The 12402-nt window shown below is 40.1% G+C and overlaps 1 protein-coding gene across 3 annotated transcripts in view; it reads left to right on the plus strand.

Annotated features, from left to right (window-relative positions):
• Positions 1-7483: 7483 nt before the first annotated feature.
• Positions 7484-12402, plus strand: part of slc44a2 (solute carrier family 44 member 2) — a 36952-nt gene continuing 32033 nt past the window's right edge. For all 3 annotated transcript variants that reach the window (XM_051707723.1, XM_051707722.1, XM_051707721.1), the window contains exon 1: positions 7484-7691. In XM_051707723.1, coding sequence (XP_051563683.1) covers positions 7655-7691 — 37 coding nt within the window. In that variant the 5' untranslated portion in view covers positions 7484-7654. The remainder of the gene's footprint in view (positions 7692-12402) is intronic.

The following is a 12402-nucleotide window of genomic DNA, read 5'->3' on the forward strand; positions in this document are numbered from 1 at the left end:
GCATCATTTCACATAGCTCAGACGAAGATATAATTACGAAATGTCCTTTTCAGGAAAAAGGGTTACAAAGCAGACTTGAACTACATGATTTTTTGCATTAGCAATCCAAGTGCAGCCTCTGGGGAAGAGTGAAGATGATGCAGAGATTTGCAAATACCCTTGTGCACATCAACACCCATAAAGAGACCAAGGCAAGATAACATTATTTAATTGCATCCCAGCAGAGTGTCACTCCATTGCTGTCAGAGTCCACATACCAGTTTATGAGTGACTAGATTACTGTTTTGCTATTGTAGTTATTACATAGTGGTTACACAAATAATTGTTAATTGATGGTAATAATAATTGCAGTTATTCTGATATTTTCTCTTTCATCCTGTATCTGTTAATTTAGGTTTTGTCATCCCACCAGCTCCAGTGGACAGATGGAGAAAGAAAGGTCTCTGAGAAGCCTTGAGTTTCTATAGTGTAAAAAGTTGGCACTGCTGTAACAGACCATCACCCGTCTTTACAGAAACGTTTGCTTGAGAGTAGGAAAGACATTTAGCACTTCTATGGTCCATTGCATATGTTCCATAATAACGCATTGAATTTTAAATTAGCACCCGTTATTGTTGTTGTTTTACATTTTGATCTGTAGTTTTCCTTCATCTACAAAGGCCTATCCAAGAAGTTGGATGCACTTGGGAAGGAGCTGGGATGAGAGGACATAAAAAAGATGGCGGAAGAGCACATCAACCATCTGTTCTTGTCTGTATCATCAAAGTGGTGAATTGGCCGTAGTTAAATGGGTGTCTCACAAACCGTGTACAGAATATCCACCACCATGACATTGAACTGTTACCAAGCTGTGGGAACTCCAATAACAACCATTGGATCATTTTCTTCATCGCTCTCAGATGCATCAAGGTCTTCAAGAGGTGGGGAAAAAGGAGGTGGCGAACAATCCTCCTCGATGGAATGCAATGTATCTTCATTGCTTTAATTTATGGTACAAGCTGTTTTTAAATAAAAATACTGAACACTACATAATATATGGATAGTATATGTTCAATAAACCCCTATTTTGCACAAAAACTGAATGTTGGAAGAACATTCACTAAGTTATCAATGAGAATTAATGAAAAAAAAACAGTAAAAAAAAAAAAAGAAGAAAAAAGATACATTTGTAGGTCATTATGGCTCAGAAAACACCTTATTACTCAAGGCAGCATTTTTCAAACTGGGAGTTGCACAAGCATGTCAGGACAGGCATGAAGAATGATGATAAATTGATAAATTTAAAAATAAATTAAATATTGTAAAGAGAAATTAAAAAAATTACTGTTAATAATAATAGACATATAGTTTTCACCTTAAACCGTACCACTGCCACTGTTAATTCAAACATATAGGCTATTTGAGCTCCCTCTCTGGTCATGGATGTGGAGTCAGCCGGAACCTTTATTAGAAACTGTAGCATAATTGTCACGGTCCTGTCAGTCTGGGTTTTGGTCTGACAGGACTGTGGCATCATCGTCCCATGTCTGTCTTGTGTTGCATTTTCTGTCTTTGTGTGAGCGTGCGGTTTCGGTTGTATTCCCTGATGTGCACTCATCGGTCTGTTTTGTTTCATGTCTGGAGCACGATGTCTGGATCCTGACTTCCTGTCTGGTTCAGTTTTGGGATCCGCACACTCATGCACCATGTCTGTCTGTTATTGATGGGGGTTCATCGCTTTTATGTCATCTTGGCAGCATGCACTCGCGTCAATAGTTTGTCTGTCTCTCGCAAACATGGGTTTGCATTGTGTTGCGCGCCCGGGTCGCAAGATGTCTTCATGTTGTGCTAGGGTTCGGTCACTTTGGTGTAAGGTGTCAGGTGTGTGTGTGGCTGAACTCTTGCACAGGTGTCTTGTTTTTGTCACCTACTTTTTGCCGTTTGCCTCGCGATGTACGCAACAGGCGACAGAAACAAGACACCTGTGCGAGAGTTCGGCCACACACACTCACTCAGGTTTTGTTTAGTGTGAGAATGCGTGGCATCGCTTTATTTGCCGTTGCTACGCATTCTCTCGTCTTGTTTGTCGGATGACATGGGCGTATCTTCGCTCATGCCATTTGGATGTTTTGTTGTCTTGTGAGAGCATGTGGCTTTGTTTTGTTTCTGTATCGGCGCGTGTCTCTCTGTCTTGCGTCATCAATTGCAGTGCCGCCGCTCCCTACACGCATAATACGCAGTCTGCGTAGGGCACCAACTCCCTAGGGGGGCACCAGAAACTCTTCCGGCTGCCCTTACTTGCACATTATACGTTATTCAAGGACCCGAAAGCAGTCGTGGAACACAGACGATCGCTTCACGCTTGCATCACGCCAACCCTCACACTCGCATCGCACAGAAGGTCTGCACATGGGGGCTGCCATGTTAGAATCACATGACCAAACGAATACTACTCGCTTAATTTCAGTAACCGTCCTGTTATTTGAGATTTTCTCTCATTGATTAACGTAATCATGGCTCACTGTGAATACTAATTTATTTTAAATGATGCTGCTTCCAAGTGTAAGTCTTAAGATGACAAAAAGACAAAAGTTACTGAGTGCACCTTAATTATTGATCAGGGGCCTCGTTTATAAAACGTACGTATGATCAGGTTTTATCCTAAATTCCATGGATTTGATCCTACGTCAAAAATGTCTAAAGGTAGAAACCTATGTGGAAATGTTCTTACAGGTTTGTCAACTGACAAGCATGCATACGAACATTTCTTTGTGCTTATGTTCTGGTGAGCCAGTGCGCTTTTCCATAATAAATAAATTTTAAGACCTACGAAGTAACATGCTGGTGTAATAAACAGTGTGCAAGCAATTTTTTTTTATTTTTTATCAATTCATCCTTCAGCCTCTTGTCTACTGTTGTTGAGGACATAAATAGAAACAAATGATTTGACTAAAATACTTAAGTGCAGCGTAATTAATGGCAAGAGCGAGCAGAAGAGAACAGCAGGAAAAGAACTTGCATGTAGTTTATACAGAAAACGATTGCCATGTAGACTATGCATATTTCATTATGTGTAAAAGAGCATGTAAACCTCTTTATGGAATTAAGGTTTATCCAGAATATAGACAAGGTGGAATGGTGTGGATTTACAGTAAATGTGGGCAAGTATTGTATTATTTATGAAAATTAATAACTTGAGTTTTTGAATAGGCTACATTATATGTGCAGAAACCGGTAGCTTCACTCATTTTTTTTTTTTAAAACCTTGCCAACTGCACAAGATTTCCTCGTGGGTGTGGATTTTTTATAAATCGGTTGTAGTAACATTTAGGAAATTGTTGTACGTTCACATTTAAGATAATTTTACTTTATAAAGGAGGCCCCTGTTTCTTACCCACACCTTTCATATTGCTTTTGAAGAGATTTAAATACTGGAGTCTTATGGATTACTTTTATGGTGCCTTTATGTGCATTTTGAACCTTCAAAATTTTCACCATTCACTTGCATTGTTAGGACCTACAGAGCTTAAATATTCATCTAAAAGTCTTTGTATTCAGCAGAAGAAAGTCATACACATCTGGGATGGCATGAGGGTGAAACAGGTGATCAGTGTTCTCGTCTTCACAAACGGTGCTATGTAAAAGGATATAAAGGTTTTATTCATCATTGCAAATTTGGGTAGTGCCATAGTAAAAACCTTTCCAGTCCTGGTGAGCTTTTGGTGTTAGCGCTTTGTTGCGTTCTTTTTTTTTTAGGGGGCCACTTGGGGGCGACCTATTTAAAAAAAAAAAAAAAATCGTGACCACTTTGCGACTGGACACTTGAACAAAAACAGCCCGTCTTATAGAATGTGGCCGTTTTCCAAATGGTTAGTTTGGCTAGAGAGCGATGTGTCATCAAAAGACGTAAGTGGCCATGTCGCCATGAATGATGGGGTACCTTCAATCAGAGCCAGCACTGAAGTGGTCTCATCCGCAGTAGTCCCAGTGGGGTGACCACTGTTGCAGAGGCCATGATGCCCGGGGCTCGTTGAAAATTTTTCAAACACCGGTGAATGGAATGAACAAGTTTTTCTGACAGGCGTGCCGTCATAGATACTGAGTTGAGATTCATGCCCAGGAATGAAATCTGACGGCTGGGTGTTAACATGCTCTTCAGCCAGTTGAGATTCAGTCCCAAATGCTCCAAATGTGCAAGTAACAGGTGAATGTGCCTTTGACTGTGCTAAGAGCAACCAGTCATCGAGGTAATTCATAATGCTGCTCTGGATTGGCAGGCGGCCTCCCGCCTGTACGAGGGCACCTCAGGACCATGATCTTGAGCTTGGGCCAAGGGCACTGGGACCTCTCCGGGGACTCCGTCTCCGTTTTCCGCGGTGGCGGTGCAACAGGCACGCTGAATTTGGGGGGGCGTTGGCCCGAGGAGGAGCGCGAACTAGTCGGAGGTGCTACAGAGACCCCCCGCCTCGGCAGGAGGTGCTTATAGGCCTACGACTGCTTCTGCGCAACCTGAAACCTTTTGGTGAAAGCGCTAATCGCGTCACTGAACAGGCCCTGTTGAGACACCGGGGCGTCTGACAGCATGGCTTTGTCCCTGTCACGCATCTCTGACAAATTAAGCCAGAGATGGCGCTCATTGGACACCAGGCTACCCATGGATCTGCTGAAGGCTTGGGCAGTGATCTTGGTAGCCCGGAGAGCCATGTCAGTGGCACGGTGCAGCTCCGTGAAGGACTTGGGATCTGGTCCGCTCGTGACACATTTCACTTATCAGGTCAGCCTGGTAGGCTTGCAGCACTGCCATGGTGTGCAAAGCCAAGCCAGCCTGACCCACCGACCTGTAGGCCTTGTCCAGTAGAGTGGATGTCATCCTACAGGGCCTGGACGGGTGAGCATTCCTTGATTTCCACACCGGGGTTGAGGAGGGGCACAGGTGGGCCGCTACTGCCTCTTCAACCGGGGCAATCAATGTATATCCCCATTCCTCAGCGCGGTCCAGCGCCGTGAAGGCTGCGGCTCCCGAGACGAGCATTCGCGCGAAGTATGGCGAACGCCACATCTTCGTGAACTTTTCATGCAGCTCGGGGAAGAATGGCACCGGGCGGCGGGACACGGAGTCGCGCCAGCTCGGAGAGAACCGCTCGTATATTCAAGAATGCTCAGGTGCACCAGGAGTGGGCCAATCCAATTTGAGGTTATCGACAGCCTGAGTGAGCACCTGAAACAGTTCGATTTCAGAAACTCTAACGCGGTCTTCCTCTCCTTGGAGAGAATTCCCCGCGAGCTCATCCAACGATTGTGTCCAGGGCTCACCTTCTGACACCATAACATCCTTCTCCTTGGAGTGAGTGCCGAACGTAACGGAGACCTCATCACGGGTATACTCCACAGGTGAAAACGCTTGTGGATGAGGCGAGGAGACACGCGAGGCTTGTGCCAGTGAAATCTCCTCCTCAAACTCATCCCGCCCTTGCACGTCTCCCTTGTGTGGTCCCTCGTGTGGTTCCTCAGGAGCCACAGAAGGAGCATGGTGGGAGGGGAAGGGACCGGACTCATCCCTCAGAAAGAGGGAGAGCCGAGAGTGCAGCGTTTTGAGTCTCATGTGCTCGCAGTGAGCGCAATCTGACACACTGTGTGCCGCCTCTGCATGAGCATGACCCAGGCAGAGGACACAGCGCTTGAACCCGTCGGATAAGGGGATTTACCATTCACACGGTGGAAAACATTTATGAAAAGCCATATTTAAAAAGACGTTGTTAAGTAAACTGCTCTTTTAGATGTGCAAAGTATACAGATACACGCAAACACAATCAGGCTACAGAAAATGAAACAATTCAATAAATTAATAATCCAAAGGATACTTTCCATTGAGACTCACAGGCCGTAGAATACTCCCAGCACCACCAATTATCCTCATCCACCCGCTGTCCACAGGAGGAAAAATTCCAACACTGATGTTCAACGCCAGAGCACGGCAGGGGGTAGAAGAAACTCTGATCCACCCGCTGTGAGAGGTGCAAATCTTGACGGGTGATTCTTTGTAGAAGAAAATCCAATTTTCCATACAGAGTAGGAGAGAGATTATCAGCACCCTGAAGGAGAAAATTCTGAAGAGATAGGGCTGTGCATAGCGCTGTTATGTATGCCCGATATGTGCACGAGGGAGGCAGAGCACAAAGGGCTATCAGCCAATTAAAATTGCAGAGATTTTAAAGCGTCTCAGAGATTGGCTACACCTGTGGGGATAACCCCCATAGCGTCAGCTATGACGCAGCTGTGTTGCTCAACTGAGATGAAAGATGACAAATTTGAACAAAAACAGCAGTTTATATTAGCCTAACAATTAGTATTAAAATATTTCATAGTGTCATTTTTCTTTTCACTCTTCTGTTAGGTAAGTACTGCTTACCCTGTTATATGGACGTCCCTGTTGTAGACCTATAGTAAATTTCATGTTTTTTTTTTTTTTTTTTTTGTTGTTGTTTTTTTGGTTGGTTGGTTAAAATGTTTAAAAACTTTAAATGATTTATTTATAATGTATAAGTGTATCGATAAAACGTTTATATTAATTTTTGAAGTATCTGGCTTTGAGAAACACACATTGATCACTAATGGAGAGAGCTGTGAATGGACAGTAACTTTAGATTCACTCCTGACAAACATTTGACTGGGATTTTTATTTCATTGTTGCATATCCAATTAAATATTCGTGATACTTTGTTTGCAGTGTTGTCATGTGTTTAAACATGTCAGTTGTCAAATATGTGACAAAGCCTAAAAAAGTCCTGTGAGCATGCTGGCTTAGATTAGCCTAATTATCCACACAATATGCCCTGTATCCCTGAATCCATATGCATTAAAAGTAAATCCATCCATTGTATCTGGGGCAATGAGTGAACACTGATAATAATAATAAAAAGTTACGAAAATTACAAATATGTAATGCACTGTTTGATTTCCTTTTTATTTTTTTTATTTATTTATTTATTTATTTTTTGCAAAAATATTTGGTAACGGGTAATTCCAAGCAGAGCCTACCAAGAAATCGGGCAACTTTGTCATCAGGTGTGAAACGTGATCATGTTTATTACATTATTCATGAGATTCAGAGTATCAGATTTGGGAAGCAATTTTGAAACGGTCTTCTAATTAGTATTTCTAGGCACCGTCCTAGTCACCCATTGAGGTCCATGTATTTTTTTTTAGCACCACAGGCAAAGACTGTTAGAAACAAGAATGTTGTATTCCTACATTTCCAGATAATTTTACTCCATGTTGAAACAACTTCTTATTAGTTGGACTTTTGTGTTTTAAATATCAGTATTATATGATCCATTGGTCTGTTATTCTAGTATTTTACTATTAAACATAGTTTAATTGAAATTGTGATTTGTTGCCGTTTCAAACGTCTGCACATTTCAGTGAAGGAGCATTTACGTTTCATTGTCTGTCACTGTCATGATTTCCTCTCCTCTTATTGGTGGATTCAATCCTCATACTCTCTCATCGGAGAAACGAAACGCCTTATGGTGCGTGCACTGTTATGTGCATTCACTGAACTGTAGCGGAGCAGCTGAATTAGACTGATGGACATTTCCTTACAATATTAAGCAACGGTGATACTATTTCATTTGAGATTTAATTCACTGCCACAAGTACGTATCATTTCTTTGCCATGGAGCCGGAGGAGAAAAATCCAGAGTCTAAATATGGTGAGACGTTTACATTTTTAAGGGTTCCTCCTCTTGAGAGTGGAAGGGATGGTCCTCTGTTGGAAACAATGACTAATACATGGGGCGTGGGTCTCGCGGATTTTGATGAATAATAATAACACCGACTCCACCGGTTGTCGACCTAGTAGCATATGCGCTTAGATTAAAGCATTGCATTAGATCGGTCTCAGAGGATACAACAGGGCGGATATATGGAAGGAAACAATAGGCGTGTTAAAACAAATGGTGTTATTTTTAGGTCAATAATCATTAAAATCATCATATGATTCATGTACATGTAAACAGAACTGTTCCTCGCTTCTATCGCACCCATTAAAGGATATTTTGGGTTCAATACAAGTTAAGCTCAATCGACAACATTTGTGCCTTGTAGATAACGGGGAGGAGATTTGTTTTTTCAACTTGTCCCTCCTTTTCTTAAAAAAAAGAAGAAAAGAAAAGGTCGAGTTTACAGTGAGAACTTATGATAGAAGTAAATGGGGACAATTTTTGGATAGTTTGAAGGCACAAATGTGAAGCTTATAATTTTATTTTATAAAAGCACATATTAATTCTTCTGTTAAAACGTGTGTATTATTTGCTGTAAAAGTCGTATAAATCGTCGTTTTAGGGTTTCAGGGCTTACTGAGTTACGTCGTCATGGTAACGAAGTTATAAAATTGTATATAATTTTATACAGAAAAGGTTAGTAAGTGATTATATCACACTAAAATCATGTTAACACACATATTGTTTACGTCTTGTGACTATACTTTTGTAAGTATTTTAACGTTTGCAGATTGGCCCCATTCACTTCCAGTGGAAGTGCCTCACTGTTGCCCAGATATGGTTTTTTTAAAGATTACGAGGGACAAGTCAAAATGTATTTTTGTGGCAATCAACAATATTCCACAAATTCTGTCAGTTGAGCTTAACTTGAACAACAGAACAAGAATCTACTAAACATTCAGACTTTCTAGAAATTATGTTTCTAGAGATGTTTTTAAAGTCTCTGGGAACTTTAGGGACGACCCTGCCATAGTTACAACAATTAGGGCTACAGTAGTAAAACCAAGGTACATTTTTTGCAAGGGCATTGACACTTCTTAAAGAGTCACTCGGAATTAAAGGAATATTCCGGGTTCAATACAAGTTAATCTCAATCAACAGCATTTTGTTGCATAGTGTTAAGTACCAAAACATTTTTGGACTTGTCCCTTCTTAAAAAAGCAAAAATCTGGGTTGCAGTCAGTGAGTCACTTAAAATGGAAGTGAATGGAGCCAATCAGTAAAAGTTAAAATACTCACTGTTTCAAAATTATAGTCACAAGATGTTAACAATATATATAATGTAAAGTTATATCCAATTTTGTTGCCATGATGATGTAATGCCGTTAACTCTAAAACCATAAAACAGCCCAAAAAACTATTTAAACAACTTTAAAACTCAAATAACGTACAAGTTGTAACTAAATAATTAATGTTAGTGCTTTTATAAAATTATAAGCTTCACATGTCTGCCTTTTAAACCCTCTAAAAATTGGCCCATTAATTTCCATTGTAAGTGCCTCACTGTGACCTTATTTTTTAGTTTTTAGTTTTATTTAATTTTTTTAAGAAAAGGAGGGACAAGTCAACATTTTTGTGGTAATTAACATTATGCCACAAATTCTGTGGATTGAGCTCAACTTGTATTAAACCCTGAACATTCCTTTAAAGACCTAGTGAAGTTCTTGATCATTTCTGCAGTCTCAATTAAAAGTTTTCAGATAATCTTTTAAGGTAAAATGGCAATACATTACAGAGTTGCCAAAACATGCCTGCATGACTATTTCTAAGTGAAGCCCCAGGTCCTTGAACCATGAATTTTGAGCATTCTTTCTCTTGAGTGGTTGGCATTCCTCACTTTCCTATTATTTTACCAAAGCCAAACTGTCTTGTGGAAGTGACATTTAAACAGTAGCATCCTGCTTAATCTGTTCTCTCTAAATTGAAATCTGTAACTTCGTTTTGCTTCTTTTTTTAAGAAAATTATTTTTTGTAATAATCAACATTATGCCAAAAATGCTGTTAATTGAACTTAACTTGTATTGAACCCATAATATTCCTTTATGCAAGCCAGTCAAGTAAACATGTCTGAACAAGAATGTGCTAAACATTCATACATTCTAGAAGTTATGTTTCTAGAGATGTTTTTAAAGTACAGCTGAATTCTTAAACTTTTGTTGAAGGTTTTTGGAGTTCTGCTTTTGGGTTTTCTCATGACAGTGCAGATATTGTTGGTTTGCAGAGAACAAGTTGTAACATGATATTCATGACAGAGCCGTAGTTAGACTGAAGCACATTCTGACAAATGACTTATTGTCATCTTCCGATTGCATTGTGAACTGTTATAAATAGTGGTCAACCGATATGGGTTTTTAATGGCCGATGCTGATATCCAGAGAACAGGGTGGCCGATACAATGGCGATATATAACACAATTTAATATAGTAAATGACATAAACATAAAATATTTAGCACTATATTTACTCAATTTCACACAAAACTTTAGCTTTGTAAAAAATAATCAACAAATTTTTTTATTATATTTTAAATGGTAGATAGCCATTTCTTCTGATTTCTGTTTAGTCATCAAATTTTAGTAATTTATTTGCACATGAAGAAATTGTTAATATATTAGGAAGAAGGAAATAACAGTACACACAGTAGTCCAGCAACCATGGATGGCATGTCCACATTAGCAATCACATTTTCTCAAAAAATACAGAATCAAACCAATTGTACATACAGTACATAGTGAATAAGACATTTACTCAGCACACGTGAAGCGCTTTTACCTTGATGTTGCACCAGTGACTGTTTAGCAGAGATGGGAATGGGAAAAATTTGAATGCCCAACTGCAGACAATGGTTAATGGATGTAGATAGGAAGTCCCACCTTACAGGTAAAAGAGCCAATCACCTTTTAGATACAGACATCGCCTGTCAATCAACTTGAAAACACTCATGCGCATTAGCTATAAAAGCTGGGAAAATAACTTTTTTTTTTTTGCGTAATCTGAGGTAAAGAAGCACCATTTATGATTCCCGTGTTGTCAGAATTTACTGATGATTTGAAATATGTCCTTTGATCGTAATCTTGACCAACCGTTTTGGAGATTTTGGTCTTTCTCCATTCAAGTAGATAGTAGCTGCTCTTTCATGACTGGAAATGGTCTCCTGAGAGCATTCCAAACATGGCCGACAGTGGAAAGACTTTGGTCGCACTCACACGCTCGTGTGTATCCAGCGCGAGCCTCAATCTCCTGACAGTTTGAACGGCCTGGATCGCCTGCTTGGATTGTCATCATGATTTGTGAATTAGAGGAACTTTTGATCCTGATCCTGTAGTTTTGATTCTGGCTGATAGAATATGCACTTCAGAGGAAGATATCGACGGGAAGAAAATGCTGGATTTTCGTGAGGTTCATGAATTACATTTGTTTAAACTAGATATCTGCATATTTGCAGATGGTATATAATAGAAGTTTTATTTATATTTGCCTTTTATCATTAGAAAAGTGACAGTGAACTTTTGAGGAGAGACTGTTAAAATACATGCTTTAGAGGAAGAAAAATGAGCGCTCCACAGGATGCTGAAGTTGTGTGAGGTTGGTTTATTACATCTGTTTAAATGAGATATGCGCATATTTGCAGATGGTATATGATATTAGTTTGATTGATATTTGCCTTTTATCATTAGACAAGACAAGTTACAGGGAACTGTTGAGGAGAGAGAATTGAGAATGAAACAGGCGAGCACTTTAACATTATGAGTTCAAACGCGTCTGCGGCGGCTTTGATATGCGGACCGTTTAAATGAGACCAGGTTGCACACCAGTCTATTATTGTAGGAACACGATAGCATGTAACAAAATGAACCATGACTGGTTGTTTACATGTCTCAGTTGCTTCACATGCAAGCAGCCGATTTTCGGCGCCCTCAAGAAACAAATCGGCCAACCAGGAAAATTTATCGGGCAATGCGATAATTAAAAAAGTCAGAATATCGGCCTATTTATCGGCCTCGGCGATATATTGGTTGACCACTAGTAATAAATGTATTAAAAGAACACCAAAATGTCCTTATAATAAATCTCTAACTTGTGCTGTGTTCGTAATAGCACACAATATACTACTCTTAGTAAATTGTAATAGTATGGAAGTATGCTTTTCTGAACTCAGCTTAGGTCTATTGGAAGTGCCTCCTTATGATGTCTGTGCAAAGACTAACTTTTACAGGGCTGGTTCAAGAATGACAATGATACATTTCTCTCCAGTTGCCTAGCAACACTGACAACATTGTAACCCCTTGATAACTACAAAGGCATCTCAAATATCACTGCCCCTTATTGTGTCTGGAGATCACGTGACTTTGGGGGTGGAAAAGGTCAGTCTGAAACAGAGGCCAAAGTGTGTGATTGGAATCATGCTGTAGGCCTTCTGGCCTTATGTCTGATCAGATTAGGTTGAAAATAATGCACAATTTGTGGAATAGACAGAGCAAAGTGATAACACAGAAACATGCTTTTCCACATAAACAACAGCTGTGCACTACAGATTGCCTCTATTAAAATAGCACTGAGAAGCTCAAGCTGATCGCTTGAATTGTAATTTTCCCCCAAATACCCTGCTGCCGTTGATCACCGCCTTTAACTGCACAATTGTC

This window comes from Myxocyprinus asiaticus, chromosome 9 (assembly GCF_019703515.2).
Source record: "Myxocyprinus asiaticus isolate MX2 ecotype Aquarium Trade chromosome 9, UBuf_Myxa_2, whole genome shotgun sequence".
NCBI lineage: Eukaryota > Metazoa > Chordata > Actinopteri > Cypriniformes > Catostomidae > Myxocyprinus > Myxocyprinus asiaticus.